The sequence below is a fragment of the Chrysemys picta genome, chromosome 19 (assembly GCF_011386835.1).
Source record: "Chrysemys picta bellii isolate R12L10 chromosome 19, ASM1138683v2, whole genome shotgun sequence".
Classification (NCBI taxonomy): Eukaryota; Metazoa; Chordata; order Testudines; family Emydidae; genus Chrysemys; species Chrysemys picta.
In genome coordinates this window covers 16,900,892-16,926,728 of record NC_088809.1, presented here as the reverse complement: position 1 = coordinate 16,926,728, position 25,837 = coordinate 16,900,892, and the positions used below count along the sequence as shown (strand labels likewise).

Below are 25,837 nucleotides of genomic sequence, written 5' to 3'. Positions count from 1 at the left end.
CCCCCTCAAGGATTGAACTCATAACCCTGGGTTTAGGAGGCCAATGCTCAAACCACTGAGCTATCCCTCCCCTCCTAATGTTTGGAGGTGATTGGTGCACATGATGCAAGAAGGGGGCTTAACATAATTGTATGTTGCTTGCAGTGCTCTTTTTGCTTTCATTTCATAGACTAAAGATTGCTTTCAAACCAACACAATTCTTTTATTAAAAGACAACAACTGGAGGAAAGAGTCAAACGAAAAAATTCATCAGCAGGGATGGGGATGGGAAGGTCTTGAGAGGGGTCCTGGGACGGCTACAGATTTGTGTATATCCAGAGATCATACCCAACCTTCTCCTTTGGAGTACAATGCAGCGGGTGCTGTACTTCAGCAGGGCCAAACTGCAGAGGGATGGGTGTTGAGTTCTGTGGGTAGTGGGAGTCCACACTGCTGAACTGTGAGGAGGGAGGAGTTGAATGCTGCAGGTAGAGAGTGGAGCCAGGAGGTTGATAACAGTGGGGGTGGGAGTGGAGGTGGAGTGGGAGGCACATGGGAAAGAGTTTTTCAACAGTGGCTGCAGGGGAGGGCGGGCGTGGAGCTGCTCGGTTTGAAGAGCTAGTATCGCTTGGTGCTCCATAACGTTTAAGAGCTGCTCCATGACTTCTTTCTGGTGTCCCGCGTTCTCCTTTCGGTCCCTCTTCTTGCTGTCCCGCCACTCCTTCAATTCCTGTTTCTCGGCGGTGGAGTGCATAACATCAGGGAGAAAGTCCTCCTTAGTCCTTCTTGGGCGCTTTCTAATTCTGCGCAGCCGTTCTGCCGCCGATAACAAAGAGGGAGGCTGGGCTCGCAAGGTCATCTCTGTGAAGTTTAAATGCAACATTTTACAGAAGCAGTATTGTTTGCAACACAGACAACACTGATTCAGTGCTTTAAAACACAGCCAGTACTCACACACCTGTCACTAACTGGCTGACCCCTGGCAAGCACACATGAGCCACAAAACCCCCAAAATGGTGAATAGCTGCAGGGGCAGAGTGAATCACTCTTCCCGGACCCTGCTGTACATGGGGCATGTGGCTCTTGGGAAGAGCCAGCACTGTAGCGGGGGCCTGATAACCATTCCTGTCCCCACACTTTCCACAGGATGTGATCATTATGGAAGATACCTCGCTGCTGAGGGTCAGCAGGGAGTCAAGGGAGGGTCTTCTCCCAGACTGAAACTTCCGCCCTAGGCCCCCCCGTGATGGCACACAGTGGCACGGGAAAGTTACCGTTAATGGGGCAAGAAACAAAGCAGCTCTGCTGAAGAACCTGCAGCAGCAGATTGCCCAGTATCTCCACGAGAGTTTCCTGGAGATCTATGAGGGAGATTCCCGTGAAGTGAGGGAGTCTATCAACAGCCTGTTCTGCCGCTCAGACTAGGCCTGCGGTGGGAGACAAGCCTGCTTTCTGCAACCCTCCTGCATACAACAACTTGCTTCAGCAATTCCCAAAATCAGATCCACTTACCAGGGGCCTCCTCTCCTGTTTGCGCTTTGCCAAGATCCAACTGCTGTGACTGGCTAGGCTCCTCCGGGGTAGGAAAGAGCTCCTGGCTGCATGCATCTCTGTCCTCTGAGTCATCCTCTGCTTCTGGGTCCTCCTCCCCCTCTTTGTCCAAGATTTCCTCCTCCTGGCTCAGTCCACTCTTGACTGGCACACAAGCCAACTAAATATCCACAGGGGCCTTCACAGTGGAGGTGGGGTCGCCACTGAGTATCGCGTCCAGCTCTTTGTAGAACCAGCAGCTTGTGGGCGCAGCAGTGGAGCGGCAGCTTGCATCCTGTGCCTTATGGTAGGCGTTCCGCAGCTCCTACACTTTTACCTTGCATTGCAATGTGTCCCAGTCGTGGCCCCTTTCTATCACGCATTGTGAAATCTGCCCGTAGGTATCATAATTCCTATGGCTGGAGCGCAGCTGGGACTGCACAGCCTCCTCTCCCCAAATGCTGATGAGTTCCAGGAGCTTGGCATTGCTCCAAGCGGGGGATCGCCTGGTGCGTGGAGCAGGCATGGCCACCTGGAAAGATGCGCTGAGACCACTGCATGCATCACCGAGCAAACAGGAAGGGGACTTTCAAATTTGCAAAGGAATGTACGGGGTGAGGATGATGGTTGGTCACCTGATGGCAGGGCAGTAGAGTTCAAACTGATGACCAGAGAGGTGAGAACATGCATTGTGGGACACCTTCTGGGGCCAATCACAGCCCTGTAGTCACCATGGTGTCTACACTGGCCCCATAGCACTGTAGACCCGGCGCAGAAAGCTCTACGCCTCTCGTCGGGGTGGTTTTTTTTAGAGCACTACAACTGCACAGTTTCTGCATACTAAGTGGCTTGGCAGTGTGTACACCTCAGGAGTTACAGTGCAGAAATCTGCTTTACTGCGCAGAACCTTGCCGGTGAAGACAAGGCCTTAGAAAATGCTCCTCATGTTCTTGGTTCCTGCTACATTTGGAGACACAAGACTTGTACATTTCTTGTAAAAGACAGCATCAAAGAAAATACCAGATTCCATCAGTTACTTCCTAGTGGAATGTGCCCCCAGGCCCTGAACTTTAACTAGTCGCCCTGATTGAAAAGGGGCAACAATATGCATTTGTATTCCAGCACTGTCATTTTTTCAGGTGCTGTACAAACATTTAGTAAAGATGCAGCTCCTGTCTCAGGGATCTTATAGTCCTGGTAAATGACAAGACACAACAGATGGATGAAATAAACAAATGTCTTAGAGTGGAAGATAGGGAGGATGAGGTAACAGTAATATGAGCATGTTTTTGAGCAGATTAGCAATGCAAGTCTGTAGCTTGCTACCTGCCCTTTTTATTTCCAAAGGATCCTACAGGTCTTTGCAGCCTCCAGAATGATAATGTAATATGTTGTGCATCTATGGCACCTTCTATCTACTAATCTGAAAGCACTTTGCAAATAATTCATTAATATTCACAACAGCCTATTAATATTGTCTTTGTTTTAGAGATAGGGAAATGGAGGCACAGAAAGGGTAAGTGACCTGCCCAAGGTCATGCAGGAGGACTGTGTGGCAAGGTTGGGCATAGAAATCATATCTCCCGACCCCCACCCTCCCTGTGCCTTTACTTCCTTACTATATATACAGATATCACTACAGATAACTACTGGGGTGGGATATGACAACTCTGGCAATGCTACACAACATTCTATTGAGAGAATGAGCTAAACCCACCTGCCCAAGAGCAGATTGTGTTTTTAATACTGAGGCCTTCTGGTGATAATATGGAAGGATGCTCACTGAGCCCAGGTCTACGCTCAAAAGTTAGGTTGACCCAGCTACACCAGGGGTGTGAAAAATCCATACCCCTTAGCAGTGTAATTAAGCTGACCTAACCCCCAGTGTAGACAGTGCTAAACTGACAAGAATTTTTCTGCAATGTTTCTAATGAAGACATAGCCTGAGCTTATACATGTCACCCAAAGATGTTGATAAAAATCCAGGCATGTAATAATTTAATCTATGCAGAGAGCATTTCATCCACAAGGATTTGAAAGCCCTTTAGAAATTTGACAAACTGATACAACAGTCTTATAAAGGAATTTTTCCAGACAATGAAATCCATCCACCTCTGGGCTGTAACATGACAACTATTTAATAGTGCACAGGAAGGGTACACATCACAGTTTAGTTTAGGACAAGATGTGTATATTTTCCAAGTACTTTATACTTTCCACGGCTGTATATGCTGCCCTGGAGGTCAGCAGTCTCAGGCTATGTTAGACCAAAGAAGGGGGCTAATTCTAGAAGTGAGGACCCTTCCCTCAGGACATGGGCTCTAATCTCCAGATCCTAACTTCTAGTGACTGGTAGCAAGAGCACCTTTCCTGATCTCCACTGGCAGGGCAGTCCACTTGGAGAGAGAAGCCTGATCTAGTGGATAGGCCCCTGTCCTGGATATTGGGTGTCATGGCTCAGCTACTGATCCACTGGCTTATCTTTGGCAAGTCATTTCACCTCTCTGCCTTTGTTTCCCCTCTCACTCTGTATTATCTATTTAAGGGCGGAGGTCTAGACTAGTAGATAGGCATTGAAATGAGACTCCAGAGGACTGGGTTCAATTCCCTGCTCAGCCACAGACTTCCTGTGTGTGATTTGGGGCAAGTCTCTTAAGTTACCCTGTACTTCAGTTTCCCATATGTAAAAATAGGAATAGTATTTCTCTACATCACATGAATGAGGTGATGATAAAATCCATTTGTAAGTGTGAGGTGCTTATGACAAAGGACATACAAGTATCCTGAGAGAATGACAGAGAAGGGCTGTATGGTAATATCCAAGTGACTTCTCTCATGTTCTTTATCTTACATCCATCCATCAGTTGCTTTCCTTGCTATATCTCCTTTGGTTCTCTGGTTTGTAAGTTACACTTGTTTTCCACCCCAATTGAATGCCAAAGGGGTGCAGGTTACACAGCTTTGCTATTTACATAATTTATAATGCACACAGCATACTTTATACATCTCACTAACTGATTTGTTGATGTAGCTGTGAAAAATGATCACGATGTGGCCATTTTTGGTCTGATTAGTTATTAATAATCATCACTAAATAGGTCACTTTGGTTGTGCATGATTATAGGTGACTGGAGGCAGGAGTGCAGTCAACAATCCCAATCCTGTCTCTTCGCTTTCACCGGGCACACTGCAGTGAGATTGGAGAAATTTTTATTTTAGATTTCCTCATTCCTGAAGCCCCAAGATCCTTCCCTTTTTGGAGTGACATCACCAGTGCAACCCTCTCTGGAGATACACTCTCACACGACATGAGACACTGCCCTATTTGTATTGCAATAGCACTTATGTGCCTCAGCCCTATTGTGCCAAGCACTTTACACATACAACAAAGAGACAGTCCCTTGTCCAGGGAAACTTACATTCTAAGGGTACATCTACACTTAAATGACTACAAAGGCACAGCTGCAGTGAAATAGCTGTGCCACTGTAGGGCTTCAGTGCAGATGCTCCTTATGCTGACAGGAGGGGTTCTCCTGTCAGCATAGGTAATTCACCTGCCCAAGAGGAGGTAGCTAGGTTAACAGAAGAATTCTTCTGTCAAACTAGTGTTGTTTTATGCTGGAAGTAAAGTCAGCATAATTATATCTCTCGGGGTGTAGTTCTTTCACACCCCGAGACATAGTTATTCTATTGTAAGTTTCCAGTGTAGACCAGAGGTAGATACAACACAGTATGCTAATCCTAACTGCCTCCCTGTTAATATTCTCCAACCACTATTTACCAATTGCCTAGCCAATGGTGAGCATTTTCTAGGCATTGCAGCAAAGGATAGATTTGTAGGACAACAGTGCAGTAGCCTCAGAAATGTTTATGCCAAGATCCTCTGATGACTAAGGGGCAGCCCTGGTGGAAAGTGCAAAAGACACTGATGTGTGGTTACCATATTTTGAGGAAATTGAAACCGTTAAAATACCTATTAAAATGTCCCCCATGCTCATGCATTTTGTATTTTCCAGTCATGTCTTGACATCTCATTAGGAAGGAAACAGAAGCACTATAAATAACTAGGAGTCTTTCCCACTCCAAAACACAGAGGAAGGTGTAGCTAAATAACAAATGCCCAATATAGTGGTGATCCATGTAAAATTTGTACTGGTTGCCAGATCTCACAGTGAGCCACAGATTACTTTAGTAATTCACCTTGTGCTCACTGATGGCATGGTGTTATTCTGTGACAATGACACTAATTACTGTAGGGCACAGGGTCACAAGACCACCCACTGGCATCTACATCAATAATACCCACTATATCTGGCAGCAGTGTCTATAGCCCCTACTACACTTCTCCCTGTGAGTGTAGGTAGAAGACAGCTGAGGGAGTAAGAGTTTTTACTGCTATTGACCATGATAAACTGACCATTTCCATTCACCTATCAAGGCAAACTCAAGTATAAGCAAATATTGATTTTTTTACTCAAAATATACATACATTGGGACCCACCTTACCAATAGCTTGACCCGGAGACACCATTGAGATGCACATCTGCTGTAGCTCCTCTCATCTACACAGCAGATGTCACAGCAGTAATAGTTCTCTTTCAGCATTTAGGGGATTTAAGAATAAAAACTACGGTGGATCACTAGTTTAAAAATCCTGGATGCCCCAGAACGTAACAAGCACATTACCAGGATTCCCAACAAGCTCATAGTACCAGTCTTGGTATTTGCTAGATTTAGGTAGCCCTAGGTAAGTGCTCAGATGCTACCTTGGAGAGAGCCATACAAGAATCTGGATAAGCCAACTACTAGAAATTTCATATTTGAAATATTTACTGAGGTAAGGGCAGTGCCGTCTCTAGTAATTAACATTACACCCCCCACAAGGCCAACCTCCCAGAAACTTAGCAGTTATCCAGATTTCTGTGCAACCTTGCGCTAGGCCAACAAAACTAAAAGCTATTGCCATATAGTGCAGCCTCTAAATTGCAAGGGACATTTAATTTCTCCTTTTAATTTTGGTAGTATGATAGCCTACTTAAGCATTTAACTCATATTTTACCAAGTGTGGATAACCCTCTCAGCTCCAACAGGGGTGAGGGTAGACTTTTTTATATATAAGTCATTTAAAGATAAGTTGCTATTCTGGGCAGAAAATAGATGTACACAAACATTCTACTTTGCCCCTGCTCATGTTTCTGGCACTTATGCACTATAATCCACAAAAGAACTCATTGTCTTGTGTTTCTCTTTCTGATGGTGCTGGACATCACAGTAGTTCAACATGCCAGCTACCCAGGCAAGGTTGTCCTAGCTCTCCCCTTTCAAAAGCAAGCAGCTATGAATGTGGAACATAAGCTAACTTTTAAAACCTAAGCTTAAACTGATTCACAAATAACCGTCAGTGTAGTTATGATTATACCTACCCATTTGTTTTTAAAATGGGCATCAACCTTGTAGGAACACAGAGCTCAACCTGCTATAACAGCAGCTATCTGGCTAATTCTGGGTGCAGCTGGCTTTCTGGAGACCCCTCTCTTTTAGGTCACAATAGTTGTCCTAGAAACAGTGGATTTTTCTTAATGCTTTAATTATGGAATAGATGGCACCATGCTGCTGGGATGCAGTACAATCCTGAGCCTTCTTCTGTAAGTGAAAGGGAGCAAACGGTAGCCAGCTGGCTGGCATGAAGCCTCATCCCCCTCAGCAGGAGCCAAGCAATTTTAGTTCTCATTTGCATGTGTCTAAAAATCAGCTATTGTGTCTGGACACTAACAGCTCTGAAGCACCAGATACATCTGTCTTCCTACCAGAAGAGGCCACTTAATTAAAAACAGTTGAATTCATGGTTTGCTGAAGTATTTTTAATGACCAAATATGGAAACAGATAGTACAGTAAGTACTTCTATGTTTATCTAAAGCCATAGAAAGAACCTTCCATTTTACGTTTTAATTAGTTTTTGCTAATTGGCTTTTTACTGTGTGGCTGCTGTAGCACCACTAATTAGTGCAGCAACTCTTCCCCCTCCCCCCCCCCCCCCCCCCCCCAAGCATGCCATATGCCTTTTTTGGTGCTCACTTTTGTGAAGCTGCAACCTAGAATTAAGTCCAGCCAACTGTTCAGTCTAATGATTATTCAAGGATTTATTGCAGGATGACTTCTAGGACACAGGGTTCTAGAGATTGATTTGGACTTTACTAGACCAGAAGGGGAAGAATTTCCAACTAAAAGGCTCAGAACTAACGTCACCTTGGCACCAGACCTCAGCCAACTGTATCTAGGGAAGAGATTCTATTTCTTGCAGCATATACTTCACAGTATAGAGCCTCCTGTGCATGGCTCCCACCACCCACCTTCCATTACGTTAGTTGTAGAACTAGAGATACTGTCTTTAAGTAAGGTATTAGAGGAACTGGCTTTAATGTTACAGTGTCTTGTTACATTTCCTCCTTTACTGAATCTCTAATGTTAGTTTCAATAATTTCATAGTGCATCCTCCAATAAGGAGAGACTTAGTACTGAGTGGTCTGAACCTTGAAGCAGAACCCATTTTCTGCTGCTTTGATATTCTTAGTGATAGTATTAAATCTTCAGGGCAGATGCCACGCCCACTGGGCCCTCCTCCAATGGCTTTTGGGTTTTACTATAAACGTTTAGTTTAATATAAGACAGCACCCAACAGACAGATGGTCTTAAAAAAAAAAAAAAAAGGGAAAGAAAAAAAAACCCATACACCACACCTCATTAACATGGAAGTAAAGCACCTACTCAGGCCATGACCTATTTGAGGCCTCTATCTACACTTCTCAGATACTAAAAAAGCCATCTTGACACAGAATTATTGGAAAAAATTATATTTTGGAAGAACTCACTACAGAAGGTGACAGAATTCCAAAATCAAATTACATGAAAATATACATCGCAATTCTCTTTGTACATTAGGTGAGGAAAATCTGCAGTAGAAGAATAGAAGGCAAAAAATATGAAGGACCACAGAAGAGAGAATAGGGATAAGAAGGGAAATGGTATTTCCAATACCAGACCCAGAATTTACTAATTTGAAAGCTTACAGATGTGCATACCTTTTAAATCCAAAACTTAAAAACAAAGGCAAGAGGCAAAAACCAGAGAAAGCAGCTTATCCTATCTTGAGCTTAGTCAACTGATCACTTCCAAACCAAAGCTCTCAGCCCTTTGAAAAAAAAAAAAATAGCAGGCTCAAGGGTGCTCCACAGCCAAGTTTTATTGCTACACCCAATCCAAGAACTGTGTGCAACTGAGTCAAAAAGAGGGGGGGAAAGAAAATGACCTTTGCATTGTCAAAGGTCATTAGAATCAGATAGTTGCTTATAGATCCTTTCAGTGTTTGTTTAGGAAAAATCTGAACCTTTGAGGAGATGCAGGGGTAAGAAGGGAGTGTTTTTTCCAAATAGATACTAAACTTTAATAAGTGAAAATATTTAATTATGCCTCAATTGTTCAAAGAAATAAAATGGAAAAAATCTTTAATCCTAATTGGTTTTAGTTTGACATGCTTCAAGAGGTTTTTTTTTTTTTAAAAAACTGATAAGAAAAAACAATGAACAGGGAAAGAAAATTTGCTAAAATCTTTTAGAATGTACACGATTCTTATCCTAACTACAAGACAGCATTATTTGGTACAATGTGTAATTGTGGATGTACATGAACAGTATATATATTATCCGGATCATGTTGTGCTATGTACACATCTTTACAATTCTTCCTGAAGGTTAAAGCAGTTCATTAGATTTCAAAATGCGTAATCATCTTTTTATGTTGGCACTTGTTAGGCTCTTGTCAGCATTGATAACTGGCATGTTTTATTGCAGCCCAGTTCCAGCCAGTGTTTGCCAACATGTACAACAGAAGTCCAGCAATAGGTGGGTAGAGTGCAGGAAAAAACAGTGCCATGTTTCTCAATTGGAGACCTACAATACAGAAGATAAAGCCATATTACCACATTGATGAAACGCAGAATAAGATGGGAAATAGTATTTGTAGCCCAACAGGAAGTCATTTATGGCTTTTGTGCTCAAAACCAGTTCACTTGAATGTGCGTCTTTTGCTTGGTGTTTAGCATTAATTATACAGTCATCTCTCAAGGAGAGGAGTCTAACCAGTGCAATGCTTTAACACTGGTGGTAAATCTGGGCCCAAAACCTCTGTCAAAGTTAGATTTTAGTAAAAATGTCTTAAACATTTGAGTGCATTATATATGTAGGTTTCTCATATGCATCCAGGACTAGGCTATAGTTGAGTATTTTGTATAGCAAGCCAACATTTTAGCTATTGAATGACTGAAGTCTAGTCTAGTAGTATTTTACAGAATAGAACAGGAGCTGCAGCATAAAGCATCGCTGTTATAAAAGTGAGTGTGCTTATTTTAAGTCTGTCATTGGAGCCAGGTTCTTCGTTGTCACACTTCTATAACTCAGTGGTAAAGGACTTGCCTTCCATCAGCAAGATGGCCAGCTGACTACGTAGTCAGCATTACTTCCTTCTACTCTTGGACATCATTCATGCCAAGTATTAAGTTGCACTATTGCACTTTAAAAGCATGTTGCCATATTGAACAAGTGAATTGGGGCTACTATGGTACCTTGGAAACAGCACATAGTGCCTTATTTGGTATACCCACTCCAGTTATACTAGAAACAGAATTCCCATGCTCTAGCTCTGGTCACCTTCTCCTGAGCGAGAAATATCAAAGGAAACTGCAAGTCTAAGTTATTCATGTGTTTCCCCATCTATCTTCTTTAAATTTTACTAGAAAGAACAGTCCACTTGCTCATAAGCACTCTTTGAATTTAAAGTCAATCCTGTCTGAAAGTTTGCTATGGACAGAACCAGTATCAAGTGGGACTGACTTGAGTAACTGTATAGCTAAAGTACATGAAATCTTTAGAAAAGCTTTGCTAATGTTAAAAGCAGTAGGTCAAGAAACCGAAAATGGAACTTGTGCTAATTGTACTAAGTTGTGAAAGGTTCCTTGAGAGGTCAGTTTGTTAAGACAATCTCTTCCCATAGTGAGGTCATTCAGCAGCCCAATTTTTCCATGCAACTACATTCAGGGTACTGAATGCAAGGAATACAGGTTTGTTGTGGTGGATAAGATGTGGCTTTAAGATTGGAGGGAATATTTGCACCAAATCAGCCATTTAACACAAGACTTCTAAATAAGTGACATCTCACTCTGGAAGTCAACTGACCTATCTGAATGCAGAAGGGCATTCTGCAATTCAAGTTAAAAGGGTTAAAACCCTTTTCAGGTGAAGATAAAATTCGACAACAGTGAAGAGACAAGAACACTCAACAGAAAAGTTTTAGTCACCTTACTGACCTGGAGACCAGTTACAAAGTAGTAAGAGTATAGTACTTTGACAATTAGTAATGTGGATTAGCAAGATGGTTATATAGGTTGTATCATTCCAACACAGTTTGTCCTTTTACAGCATTAGGTCTGGCAGCCTGCCACAGTTTACATTTTAAATGGAAGCTTCCAGCTTAACATCCCCCTTGCTTTCAGAAGTAGGTTGCTTAAGGGCAATGGTCTCCATCCTGAAGCTTGTGATCTCAGGGCATAAAAAGAGTTACAGAAGTAGAGTGCTTAGTAGTCTAGCCTCTCTTCTGCGGAGAAGTTACTGTAGGAGTAAAAGTCGTTGTGAAACATCTCTAAAAGCATTACAGTTCTTTGTTTCAAGTTACACTGAAGAACTCTTAAGTCAAAACCAAAAGTTGTCTGGGAAAAAGATGACATTTTTTCAGTCTAGAGCCTGGTGGTAATAAATATTTGACAAGTGGTATTAAGCCCTGAGTTAAAGCTTGCTTGAAGAGAAATTCAAGCATGTTCTAATTCAGCTCCCAAGCAGAATTACTGCAGACTACCAAGAGTTGTCAGGTAGATTTATTTTCCCTGAGGAGCTACTAACATTAAGCATCTTGTAGTATTACTACTATAGGGCAATGCAAGACACTTTCTTGGTGCCATATGTCAAGACTGATTGGGGGGGGGGGGAAATCTTAGAAATGCTACAAGATTTTTAACTCAAGAGAAAGACAGTTTAAAAAAGGCTGAGATGTCTTCCCAACCACTTGACTGATCCGAAGACCCTAAAAAAGACTAAGCCTGCACGTGGCCTTGCTATCAGCATCTGTACACAGATTGACACCATATGTACATCAACATTGGCAGTTTTGGGCTGGCAACAGACATCTGAATTTTAAAGTTTGTTGGGAAGTCTGCTTGGGCAGGAATCTATAGTGAATGTCCACTTTTGATGCTAAATATGTTACAAGTGTATTTGTAGCCACTAATGAGATTAGTGAACTGGTATAAAATACTGCCAAACCAAATCTAATCTCAGGCTTTGGCCGGTGTATTGAAGACATGCCAATAAAACAACAAGTTTACCAACCCAGGCAAAGAATTTAGTGGACAGTAATGCATGAATGAAAAAAGTGTTACATTCAGTGTCTCCATAGCCTTGTAGTCTTTGGCAGTGCTGGTCTACAGACATGAGGCTGAGGACATATTGTCAGTGAAAGTGGGAGAAAGCGCCAAGTTTGTTTGAAAGACGAGGGGAAGGTATTTATGCCTGAATACAGATTGTGTCATACTGTTAGTTTGTCCTTCATGCCTCCTACTAATGCAGGTGAAGGTGACTTTCTTTGAAGACATTACTTACCCTGAAAAAAAGTGAAGCTACTAGCTGCTGAATAAGTGTCACTCAAAAGCAGTCTCTTGGCTTTTTCTTACACAGCGGGCAACTTTCCTTTTGAATTCTCCATTTCTGTCTTCTCTCCATTCTTTCTGTAAAGTAGTTGGACAACTTTGATGTTAGTGCTGTGATAAACTTATTCTAGCAAGAAGTTCCATATTTAAGTTTCCAGTACCTAGGTGCTCTGAGTCCAAGAGATTTTCTTAAAATGTGTTTAAAGCTAGCGAACCTGTTCCTGGAAGCAGTCATAGCATTTGAGGCTGGGAGATAAAAAGATCATCCTACACTCCTGGAAAGCCTGTCCCTAAAACCGTGGAGGCCTAGGCCATTTCTACAGTCTAAGCTTTCATCAGTAGAAGTTTTTAGCCCTTGTAATTGCAAAACCCTTCTCTCCACCTAGTTTCTTCCAAACAAGAGCGAGATTTCAGACTATAGTGAGTTGTTTGGTCAGTTCCAGGGCATCTGCAAAGCAACAGCAGATTCATAGATAAGGCCAGAAGGACCATTATGATCATCTCATCTGATCTCCTGCTTAACACAGGCTATAGGATTTCCCTGAATTAATTCTTGTTTCAACTAGAGCATAGATCCCCCCCCCCCCCAAAAAAAACCCTTATATAATCTTGATTTAATTGCTCATAATGGAGAATCCACTACAACCCTTAATAGTTACCCTCAATGTTTGAAATTTGCTTTTTTTTTTTTTAAATAGTCCGAGTTTGTCTTGCCTCAACTTCCAGCCATTAGCTCATTTCACATTTGTTAGACTGATATAGGGCTTCTCAAATTTTTATTCTCCACGTAAGTACTTACAGAATGATCAAGTCAGCCTTTAATCACTCTAAGTTATGCCCATTATCCTGCCACTTAAAAAGGGTCCCAGATTTCCAAGACTGGCTTATACCGCATGTGTACGGTGTTGATCGCTGCTCTGTACAGACACTATGTAGGCCATCTGTGCAGGAGACCGCTCCATTCTTTCCAATAGCAAGTGTTTGAGGTATTTCTGTGTAAGATATTTACAAGTCTCACTACTGTTACTGCACTCCAGCTGCTCAAGCCATCAACTAGTGGCTCTTTGAAGGGGCTTCCTGTTTTCCCCTCTTTTGGGGTAAGAAAGCCAAACAAAAAACTTAAGAGCTGTTAAATATGAGGTAGAGGAAGAAAAATTAAGATCCAGAATGAAGAGACAGGCAATAGAAAGGACAGTAAATGCCCACTTCTAAGGAGGCAGGCAGCTGCTGTGAGGTCTCCTGTGTGTTCAACTGCAGAATTAGACACAGAATTCCATCTTTTTAAGGAGTTGTGCTCCAAAATCTTAGCTTAAAAAATGGTTTCTAATCCTTATGGGTACAGAGACCTCAAACATGAGTAGAGCATCAACTGAAACAGGGATGCCTTCCCAAGTCAGCAGAGGACCTGAAACAAGAGCTCTGAAAGACATCAACTGCCTCAGACATAGCAGGCAGGACCCTTTGGACTCCTTCTCATCTCCCCCTGATGCCATGGCAAATTGAACAGCAAATGCAACAAAATGGATTTCAGATACTGCTTTTTCATTCCCACCCTGCCAGCCATTAGCCATCTCTTCAGAGAATATCAGGGTTGGAAGGGACCTCAGGAGGTCATCTAGTCCAACCCCCTGCTCAAACAGATTTTTGCCCCAGATCCCTAAATAGCATCCTCAGGAACTGAACTCACAACCCTGGGTTTAGCAGGCTGATGCTCAAACCACTGAGCTATCCCTCCCTCCGCAGGGAGGGTTGCCTGCAGCCATCTGGTCTCCAGATTCTACAATAGGAAGATACACTCATCTAATTATCAGGAAATCAGGGAGCCAGATGTTGAGTATTGTAACCAGTAAGCTGGGCAAACCAAAAACAGAAGCTAAATAGAAGATACCAGTGTAGCAGAGACCTAAGGAGGTGAGCTGCTTAAGCTTTCTCTAAGCTCCATTCTCTCGGGCACAGTGGCCAAGGGGTAAAAGGGAAGAAAATGAGACAGGATCCAGTGAGAAATGCTGGCTTCCTGGACTGCACAGTAAAACCCCACTATCTTGGGGGGGGGGGGGGAGGAGAGGGAGTGTGTGTTTCACATCAGTGAGTATTTCTGACTGACTATGCACTAGTTTTGCATGTTTCTGTGGGGATGGAAATTAAGGGTATTACACTAGGCCATGCAAAAATGCCTATATTTAAGGACTAGAATCCAGGAGGCTATTTTCTAGAGACACATAGCATGTTTACAACCCCAGCTCAAAGACTTAAGAGACCTGACAAACCCACACTACTCATGTGGAAGTTAATATGAAGCATACCACAGGATGAAACCTGAAGCCTTCCAACTTCTTGCTAGCAATTTTCTCACTACCTTTGAAATGGCATTCAAAAGTTTGGACATTTAGTCTAGTATGTGCTTTATAGATTAGTGAAAGGAGTGGCCCTTTCCCAAAAATACATCCTGATAAAGCAGTAAAGCTAGTTACTGGAAATTTTGAGGAAAGAGCACCAGGTTTAGTGTGTAAAAATCAGTATGTAGAAACCAGAAACGTCAGCTACAGATTAATGTTAAAAATCATTAGAGAACTAAAATATACTATATACTATTGGGCATTTAAAGCCTAGTTTGCACCTCCACAGCATTCAGATTTATAAAAATAATATATCGATATACCTCTCTCATACAACTGGAAGGGACCTTGAAAGGTCATCAAGTCCAGTCCCCTGCCTTCACTAGCAGGCAGCAGCGTATTATCGCCTAGGCCAATGAGGCCTAGGCTGGCAAATTAGCTGGGGTGGCAAATTTGCTCTTGCCCCCTCCCCAACTCCACCCCTTTCCCAAATCCCCAGCCCACCTCCCTCCCACAGGCACACCACGCTTCCCTCCTTCCACCTCCCTCCCAGGCTTGCCGTGCTGGGAGGGAGGGAGAAGCGAGTTGCAGCACGCTCGGAGGAGGTGGAGCAGAGGTGAGCTAGGGCCTGCGGAGTAACGGGGGGCTGGGAAGCGCTCCCCGGCCTGCCCCAACTCACCTCTGCTTCCCCCCCCCCGGCTTGCCACACGAAAGCGCTGGGAGGGAGAAGCGAGTAGTGGCGTGTTCAGAGGATAGCAGAGGTGAGCTGGGGCTGGTGGGCACGGAGAGTAACTCTTGGGGGGAGGAGGGGGGAAGGGAACCACTCCCTGCTCCAGCTCACCCCTGTCGCCATCCCCTGAGCACACAACTCCCCTTTGGGAGGGGGTTGGGGGGCAAAATTTGTTAATCCAACCCTGCTAGCAGGACCATTTTTTTTTTGCCCCAGATCCCTAAATGGCCCCCTCAAGGATTGAACTCAACCCTGGGTTTAAGCAGGCCAATGCTCAAACAACTGAGCTATTCCTCCCCCCCAGATCTGTGTCTCCTTGATACTCCAGTCTCCAGTAGTAATATGCACAGCATAAGTGGTTTGAGGTGTACAGAAAGAGAACCAAAAATAGCTATCAAAGAAAGCAGTTTTTGGTTATCAGGAAAAGATTGTTTCCACCACTGACTTAAGGACAAGTCTCCTAATCAAGACTGACCCCCATACTGTACCACTGTCTTTCCCAGACTTGGGAAAGCTGAGCTCCCACTTCAGCAAAGTGACACTAGATGCACATCCCTACAGCCTCCTGCATTATTCAAGACCTTTGCATCTTAATTTAGCTATCTTCTGCATCCACCTAGGTAGTCCTTTCTCCCCTTTTCTTCCCCTCCACCTCCCCCAACAATAAGAGGCTACTTTAGATTTTTATGATCTTCCCTCTTTTCTTACATGCTTGTTAACCGCATCATTGCTCAAACGTTAACATTTCAAGTGCCATTGACATCCATGTTAGTATGCACCAAAATGAGTGGGGCCATTCCTATCTCAATGTGTTTCAGGCTCTCCTAAATTATTTTCAACACTGAGGATTATTCTCCTCCTCACCCTGCAAATAGCATTGAGACTATTGTTCTTCAGATAGGTTTTCATTGTAGAGGTGTGTTCATGCATCCCACACTTAGGAATCACTGCTCTCCTAAGTGAAATTCAGTATTACCCCAACCTCATATGCAAGTGTACCCCTTTACATGATGGATGTCTTCACGGCAGATTTAACCCAGCCCTGCATGTGTGGATGGAAGAGGCATGGGGTGGGCAACACCCAAGAACCTGTCACCTAAGCTTAGTGGTGCTTTCAACCTGGGGTATTTTGTTCATCTGGGTCTGCAGACTGAATTCTAAGTGAGGCTTTTATACTGCCACTTTGCATTGAGGACACATGCTAAGTCACCTGAGGGCTGACACTCCAATGCCTTCCCACAATTCCTCCACTATTTCAAGTCTGTAAAAGGAGGCATTACCTCCTATGCATGCACTGTTTAAATCTATACTCGTGACACTGACATGGCTGATTTTTTGGGGTAAGAGAGAGAACAGTTACATTTTTAATCACTAACTTTTCCTGCTAAGATCCCTGCATCAGTTTCTGTGGTTAGTCTTGTCCAAAACAACAAAAAAAAGACTTCCTGAACAAACCTTTTCTGCACTACATGCAAAGTAGCATATTAACCATCAGAAAGGGTTTCCAGCGTAGACCGAAGGACACTGGAGTTGTAAAATACAACTCCTGTAGCTCACATCTACCAGCCAACACTGGTTGGCAAATTGTATTAGTCATATAGCCACTTACATGAAGCTTCATTGCTATGGAGATAGCTGAAGTTTTCTTATTACATTTGAGCACCCAAGCCTCAAAATGTAATGCAGAAAGTCTCTACCCTGCCTGTTTCTGTATCCTGGGCAAGTTGCTATCTGACAAGTCTGCTTCAGTGTTTGCCTCGTTCAGCCTATAAAGCAGGAGGATTTGTCTGTAGTTAGCAACCAATACTTGTTTATCAAGAAAAAGTAATCCTCAAAGCAATTCTGGGGCTGAATTTCAGACACTCTAGCTTTTAAGGCTAGCTATTAAGCTTCATTACATGTACATTTTTACTGGGCAAGAGGACAGTCTTTGCTTATCAGTCATCTAATACCATGCTTACCAAGTCATAAAATATGCCCTTCAGGTTTTTGCATTTAGAATGAAGTAAGCTTTCTGCTACACATAGCACCACTGTATTTACAAACTAGGAGTCTTACCGCTGCATCGACATTAGCAGGAGAGTCACCATTGGGATCTGCCAGCATAGAAATGACACTAATCATTATAGTTTCGACTGTGTGGATGGGAAGCCAGCGTTCCTCAGGTTTTTCATAGCCATATTTGTCTTCTCCAGGCTCATGAAGAATGGAAATGCAGACATCACCGTTCTTGTCAACTACAAAGTCAAGCAGTCACATTAGGTACATTTCAGTGGTGATTAAATTGCTGGCTTCAAGATATTATATGGGGATGCTATTCTCCATCCAAACAAGTCTTCTATTTAAGTACCTTCAAAACAGTTAGCTGTGGAAAGTTTCAGGGAAGACATTTTCTTTCAAGACACTGTCAAGTTTGTATCACTGTTTGAGGACTTCTTACAAACAAGTTGCAAAAAAAAAAAAAAAAAAAAAAAAAAAAAAGAAAGAAAGAAATTTGGCAAGAGACAGCAGACCTGCCCTCGTCTAGTTTATTTAAAGCAAATATCTGCCTTAATATGGGCACACTGAGTACTTGGACAGTTTAATTGTAGCCCTTTCAGAGTTCTACAAAATCAGATATTCACCTTTTTCATATCAAAAAGGTTATAGTATAGCTGTAGACTATTCACATCACTGATCTGATCCATGAAATAACACATGGAAAACTAAGTGGTCCTGTGGACCATTTTGATATCTCCATTTTCAGTTTAGTGGCTATTTTTCCCCCATCTGAAAGCATAAATCTGAGTTCAGAGTCTTAGATGTACAGCCAGCAACCCCCTGGCAGGGCAGGTGTTCAGTATCTTAAGGAGTGGGTATAAAGCAGCATCTTCCCTATGGAGGTCAGTCAATACGTGTGGAAGTTGGGATTTGACTTGATGTCACTATTAGGCCTCCCTCTCTCCCCGCCTCCAATGGAGGCATTTTGTGCTGGTTTGCTGCTAAGCTGTATTACAGATTTACAGAACTCAGTAAAGTTCTTCAGCCCAATTATGGTGTTACTATAGAAGCAGTGTCTTCAGAAGACACCAGGGATGGAAATCGCTTCTTCTCACCTTCCAGCTTGTATCTGCCAGGCCAGTGATGTAAAGTTAACCCTAGGATCCATTTTTTTCCCCAGACCAGAGACTTACATTAAGGAGATGGCCCCGGCAATCTGTCTGGGCCAGACACTGCCCATCAATACATACTGCCTAAACCTTGGGAAGACTGATGCAGATGCTTGGAGAACAGACCTTGAGACCAGTGAAGTGTCAAGTATGGAGAGGAGAAATAGTATATTACAACAAGTGGCAGTTAGCTAAATGGGGGGGGGGGGTGTTGTTACAGGTTTCTTACAACACAGGACACAACTCTGGCTAATCTTGTAAATAAAACTGAAGATGTGACTAAGAAGTACAGAAAGCTAAAACTGTAGCAAATTCTTACCATTTGGATGCCAGATTTCTGTGATGAACTTCATTTTCGGCGGCCTGAGAGGATAGTCTTTTGGAAAAGTGAGATGAGCCTTGAAGACGCCACCTTCACTGGGGAATTAAAGAATTATCAGTAAGTAGATCTTTGCAAGTCCAAAACTAGGAAATTGAGTCAGATGACACTTTAATCTATATTAGATTTAAACAGTTTGTAACACTGGCATTCATAGTAATAGCATTAGCATACACAATGGATGGATAGCTTTTTACAAGCTACTCGCCATCCCCTCCAAATACTCAGACTACAATGTTTAGGAGTATTTTATTTTTCCAGAGGACAAAGTGTCATTTTAACTCAAAATTCCATAGAGCTCCCAGCTAGCTAAGTGAGGAAGTGAACATTTAGAGTCACGGCTTACAAGTTAGCTTCCAGGCTCCCACTGCCGTCTCATGACTGGGGATCCCATCAATACCCCCAATTCAACTCCCAGAAGAAAAAGCAAGCATAGAACCCTGATACCTGTTCCACATGTGGGTCACCTCATCAGTGGACAGGTCTGATCTATAGCTAGGTTTACTGGTGCAATACTCAGATTTAGAAGTACCTACTAAGTCAAGGAATCTCAGGGAAATTTGCCAAATCAATAGTCTAAACAGTGTTCTCGGGACCCTTAGCACCATCATTCTTGACCGATGCTTCCAATGAAGGATTTCTGCACTCTGATATCAAGGGCTCATTACCAGCACAACCAAGTTATTTTCTAGCATTAACAGAGAATCTATATTTTGACCAATTTAACTGGGTTGGAGTTAAACAGAATTAGGTACAAATGTACTTAAACCACCAGATCAGTTAAATTTGAGTCTAAGTATGGAGGTTTGAAGCCAAGGAAGATATGGTCTTGGTAAGTGTGAATCCCTACATAGCTAGAAACAAGCAAAGGTGTCACGTTAAAGCTTATTTCCTCTTACCACACACTGCCCTTATTCCTACTACTTCATGGAGTAGACGTTCAGTTTCAGTAGAGAAGGCCTGGCATTGGAAGTTGGGAGAGGAGGTTGTTGCGACTCTAGTGCTATGAGTGGACTACTATGACAAGCTCCTCTGCAGTTGCCATCATTGTCAGCTAGAGCTTAAAAAGGCTTGGACTTCTAATGAACATTAAGACACTACAATTTGAAGAGGAGACATTGATTAGATGTTGGACACTCATGATAGGCAAGTTACTGCCTCAATATAAAGAGGAAAAAGATTGAAGCAGCAGAGTGGTGTTCATGAAGAGATGGCTAAATACTCAACACCTTTGCACTATTTGTATATTAGCGTGCCATCAAGAAATCCCAAATCCCTGGAGGAAAACATTGAATTAGGGGCCTGGGTACTGTAAATTGTAGAACCTTTTAAAGCTCAATACCCTCTTGGTAATTTTTTTGCAACACTGATGCACCCAGCTGGGAGATTTTTTTTTTTTTAAAAACAAATCTAGAACTCAAGTCCCTAAAGAAGAATGCAGTATTCTGAGTCATGCACTGAGCCAACAATAAGCCTTTAACCCATTCAATTAGAAAGGCTATTGCCATATGCAAGCTGCTGTACCTTTATAAACTACAACTTTGCAGTTTATACTTATTGCCCTGTCAAATGTAGTGACTCATAACAGGTGTTTCCCATGGGCATAGTGAACAGGACTGACAAGACAGGACTGGCTGCTGAATCCAGATGCTTATGGGAGCAAGCTAGAAAGATAGGTTCTGTATGAGCAAAGTAATTAAGTTGCATAGTCTAATGGTTATAGCAGAGGAATGAGTCAAGCACCCAGGGTTCTTTTAGTTTGATCCAGACTCACTTAGATCTTAAACAAGCGGTGCGGACTTCATAAGGGAACTGAAAAGTTGAGTGATAGTCAGAATAGCCCATTTCCTGAGAACAGGAAATTGAATCGAGTGCAGCAGTGAAATTAAACCCGTGGCATCCAACCTGGGTGCTAAGTTGCAAAGTGACAGAATCTTATTGTAAGCTCCCAGCATTCTGAGCCCTGAAACTTAGAGACAGTTGCCTCAATCAGTCACGTAGGGGCAATGCCTCCCTCACTGAAGCAGCTGCTGTCCTTTCCCTGCTGCAGATGCTTAGCAATCCCTTGCAGCAGGCAAATCTGTACTATAGGCAAGGGATTAGTCCTGGCTGCTCCACTAACAGGCTGGGATGGGGGCAGGAAGCTTCTCAGAGAAAGCAGGATACTACTTTGTTTGCCTGAGCATAAGGCAGCATTTCTCAAACTGTGGGTCCTGACTCAAAAGGGGATCACAAGGCCATGGGGGGGGGCAGGGGAGATGAGGGAGGGATTGCAGAATTGCCACCCTTACTTCTGTGCTGCCTTTAGAGCTGGGCAGTCAGAGCAGCAGCTGCTGGTCAGGTGCCCAGCTCTAAAGGCAGAGCCACTGCCAGCAGCAACACAGAAGTAAGGGAGGCATAGTATTAGGGGCAGGGGTGTCAACTGCCTGAAATATTTTCAAAGGGGGCCCCAGCAAAAAAGTTTGATAATCCCCTGGCCTAGTGAATACCTAGCAGAAGGTGGTTACCCTTCTCCACACAGACACCCAGGAGAAGGAGGAGAAAGAAAACAAAAAGGTGAGAACCTAACAAGTTACAGCCCCCAGATGTAGTTATAAGCAAATCAATAGCTACAAAGTGCCACCTGAACTATGATTTACATATGTCTGTCTGCCGTTATGAAGATTATGTCATGGTATCTGGTGTCTGCGTAATTCAACTGGCAAGCAGCAAGGTTGCAAACAGATGTCCTATTGGCATGCTCCCACTGGAGACATGGCATGATGCTTGGCTCTTCCTACCCACCTTCACCCCCCCACCCCCCCAAAAAAAATTCTCTTCTTCCCATGACCGTCACTCAAAATGTTTAAGACCCTGAATAGTTGCTCTCCATTCAGGTCTATCCCTGGCTCTGTTTTCACAGGGAGAGGGAAAAAAAAACCCACACACACCACACACCACTTATGCCCCATGAGTTGAGATGCTGCTTAAGGCTGGCTGAGGCACTTACGCTGACCACCTCTTGCTGCACTTTGAGTTACAACTCATCTTATATGCCCCAGAAAGTCCAGCACCCCCACTTCTGATGTGACCTGTCCATCCAAACTGAGCTTCTGATAATAATTTGTCTCAATGTGGTTTATTCCATTTTTCCACATCCTGCCGCCCGGATGAAAAATTTGATACTTGGTCTTGCCAGCAGACCTTCAGAAGAGAGCGAAGACAGCATTTCTCATGCCTGTATAAAGGGATGCTACACTGTACATCCATTTGGATGACAGTGATAATCTGCTGATTGAGTATCCTATGATGAACGATTCAAAAAGCCTGGACTGCCTTTCATTTTCTGTTTGGTATTTCCTGAACCAGGGAACCATCACTTGGGATGGTACTATCACAATATGTGACATGTTTGACATTCTTTATACCATTGAGGGTGATGTTTGTGCAGTGGTTGATGGGACTTGTTAGAAGAGGATTTCGTTTTTTTCCAAGTTGATGGTGAATCCTAATTGTTTAGCTGCCTCAGAGAGCCTGTCCAGGATAAGCTGTAGATCACTTCCACTATTAAGAAGAGCACAATGATCCACAAAAAGGGCTTCAACATACTAGTTCCTTGAGGACTTTTATCATAAGCTTTTGGAGACTGAAGTTTTCTACCAGTTCTTTGCTTTATGTATAGGGCCCTACCAAATTCGTGATCCATTTTGGTCAATTTTATGGTCATGGGATTTTAAAAATTGTAAATTTCATTGTTCCAGCTACTTAAATCTGAAATTTCAGAGTGTTGTAATTGTAGGGGTCCTGACCCACAAAGGAGATGGGGGTTCACAGGGTTATTGTAGCATGTTACAGTACTGCTACCCTTATTTCTGTGCTACTGCTGCCTTCACGGCTGGAGAACAGCAGCTGCTGGCTGGGAGCCCAGCTCCGAAGGCAGAGCCACTGCCAGCAGCAGCGCAGAAATAAGTATGGCATAATAGGATATTACCACCATTACTTCTGTGCCTGCAGAGCTGGGCCCTTAGTCAGCACTCCTGCCACTCTCCAACTACCCAGCTCTGAAAGCAGCAACACAGAAATAAGGGTGGCCTAGTATGGTATTGCCACCCTCACTTCTGTGCTGCTGGGGTGCTGCCTTCAGAGCTGGAAACCCAGCCAACAGCCACTGCTCTCTGGCTGCCCAGCTCTGTAGGAAGTGCAGAAGTAAGGGTGGCAATACCACAAGCCCTGTAAAATAACTTTATACCCCCCCCCCTGCAACTTCCTTTTGCGTCAGGACCCCCAGATTGAGAAGCACTGGTCTCCTCATGAAACCTGTATAGTATAGAGTAAAAGCACATAAGACCACATTTCACGGCGGGAGGCCAAATTTCATGATCTGACACACGTTCTTCCATGGCTGTGAATTTGGTAGGGCCCTACTTATGTAAGTGCCCTTTTGAAGGTTGTCAGTTGCATAATTCAGAATGGCTGTGAAGAGACTCAAGAGGACTGATGCCAGCATGCAGCCAGTTTCACCCCATTAGATATGGGGGAAATGGCTTGAGAAGCTACTATCAGAGATTGATTATATGGGTGTAGAAGGAGAAGGAGCACTTCTGAAAAAATCAGGATAGTTGCACTCTGAATGTTTCTTTTTAAACTTGTCCTCACTTCACAGCCTTCACTCACATAATGGCCACACTGGGTCAGACCAATGGCCCATCTAGCCCAGTATCATCTTCTGAAAGGGACTACTGCCAGATACTTCAGAGGGAATCAACAGAACAGGGCAATTTATTGAGCAATCCATCTCCTATCATCCAATCTCAGATTCTAGAGGTCAGATGTTTAGGGACATGCAGAGCATGTGTCTGTGAGTATCCCTGACCATCTTGGCTAATAACCATTGTGTGTACTTACCTAAACATGCAGGCAACCTATAGAACTCTTTGCCAGGGGACGTTGTGAACATCAAAGAATTAGATCAATACATGGAGGACACATCTATCAATGGCTATTAGCCAAGATGGTCAGGCATACAACCCACACTACAGTTGTGGCTCAGTGGATGGATCACTCAATAACTGCCTTGTTCTGTTCATTCCCCGATGCATCGACACCAGTTACTGTCAGAAGACAGGATACTGACCCATTATGACCATTCTTATGTCAGAGCTGGGTGCAAAGCAAAGATGAAAGAAAAAAGTGAAACAAAGTGTGACTGTCCTGACTTTGAGGTACTACCTCTTTTACACCCCAAGTAGCTGCCAGTAGGCAGCCGCAGTAGCTGCCATGCCCCATGACACTGGTTCAACTGGCAGGCTAAACCAGGTAGAGAGTTGCCACGTGGGGAAAATGCCTCTCTCAAACATAGTAAGTCTTCTTTGGCACCCTTTGGAAAGTCACTGTAAAAAACAGTATGGAACACAAGGTTTGACAAGGCACAAAAGAAGTCAGTGGCTATCTGCTGCAGCTAACCAAGTTCCCAGTTGTCTCAACCTTTTGTGCCACTGGTCTTTGACATTCTATGAAGGATATACTTATTATGGTTAGAGCCAAGTAATGTTTGTAGCACTCAAAAGGCTTCAGTTGACTAGTGACACTAGGGGAAACAAAGGGTTAAGTGCACATGGGTGACTGGGCAACAAAATGGCAGATTAAATTCAATCTTGATAAATGCAAAGGAATGCCCACTGGAAAACAATTCCAACTATAAATATAAAATGAGGGTCTAAATTAGCTGTTACCACTCAAGAAAGATCTGGGAGTCAATGCAGATAGTGCTCTGAAAACATCCACTCAACGTGCAGTGGCAGTCAAAAAAGTCAACAATGTTGGGAATCGTTAAGAAAGGGATAGATAATAAGACAGAAAATATCACATTGCTTCTATATAAATCCATGATATGCCCACATCCTGAATACTGAGTGCAGACGGGGTTGCCCCCCATCTCAAAAAAAGATATTGGAATTAGAAAAAGGTTCAGAAAAGGGGCAACAAAAATGATTAGGGTTATGAAACAGCTTCCATATGAGAAGCAATAAGACTGGGAGTTTTCAGCTTGGAAAAAAATAGAAGTGACTAACCAGAAATATGGGAGAAATATGATAGAGATCTATAAAATCATGATTGATGTGGACAAAGAGTAAACACTTCCTTATTTACATACACCACAAGATCTAGGGGGTCACCAAATGAAACCAAGACAGCAGGTTTAAAAAAAAAAAAAAAAAAAAAAAAAAAAAAAAAACACGAAGTATTTCTTCATACAATGCAGTGTCAACCTGTGGAACTCTTTGCCAGAGGATGTTGTGAAGGCCAAGACTAACTGGGTTCAAAAGAGAACTAGGTACATTCATGGAGGATAGGTCCATCAATGGCTATTAGCCAGGTTGGGCATGGATGGTGTCCCTAGCCTCTCTTTGCTAGAAGTTGGGAATGGGTGATAGGGAAGGATCACTTGATTCCCTGTTCTGTACATTACCTCTGGGGCACCTGGTGTTGGCCACTGTTGGAAGACAGGCTACTGGGCTAGATGGACCTTTAGTCTGACCCAGTAGGGCCGTTTTTACGAGCAAATAGAGGATCCCAGAAGCTCCTCTATTCCCTCCCCTCCCCAAAGAGAAGTCAAATAAATGCACAAAGAAGGATCATTTTCCATGTTCCACAGAACTTGCAAATAGTTTTGCTATTAGAGGTATTTGCAATATAAGACTCAGCAAATGTCCAGTAATCCAACAACTACAATGTCTGCTGTGAAAAGAGCACCAAGCTATTAAAACCTTACTCTTAAACTAGGGTTAACGTGATCATGACACATTTGCTGAGATTCTAACCACAGAAGTTTAAACAAGCTAGGGTACACACTGTTTTACTAAGATTGCTAGTACTTACTACAATGTATCTGGAGGACCAATAATGAGGACTTCCCATCTGTAAAGATCATTGTCGTCTATTAAACCTGCTGAAAAACCTTCCACTGGATTTTTGTTGAGCTCTGTTTTAAAAAAAAGAAAAGA

The 25,837-nt window shown here is 43.1% G+C and overlaps 1 protein-coding gene across 1 annotated transcript; it reads right to left on the bottom strand.

The window, feature by feature from the left end:
* Positions 1-8,345: 8,345 nt before the first annotated feature.
* Positions 8,346-25,837, bottom strand: LOC135976608 (ubiquitin-conjugating enzyme E2 G1-like). Its single transcript, XM_065573316.1, has 4 exons — positions 25,713-25,837; positions 18,795-18,892; positions 17,385-17,563; positions 8,346-9,456 (listed from the first exon to the last, which is right to left on the bottom strand). The coding sequence occupies exons 2-4, from the start codon at positions 18,826-18,828 to the stop codon at positions 9,445-9,447; spliced, it is 225 nt and encodes a 74-aa protein (XP_065429388.1). The 5' UTR covers positions 18,829-18,892; positions 25,713-25,837; the 3' UTR covers positions 8,346-9,444.

What these genes read in the sequence shown, in the direction of transcription:
- LOC135976608 (XM_065573316.1), bottom strand. Translation starts at nt 18,828, where the DNA reads ATGAAGTTCATCACAGAAATCTGGCATCCAAATG. An exon ending in AGAAATCTGGCATCCAAATG is followed by an intron (nt 17,564 to 18,794) that starts GTAAGAATTTGC and finishes TTGACTTTGTAG; the next exon opens with TTGACAAGAACGGTGATGTC.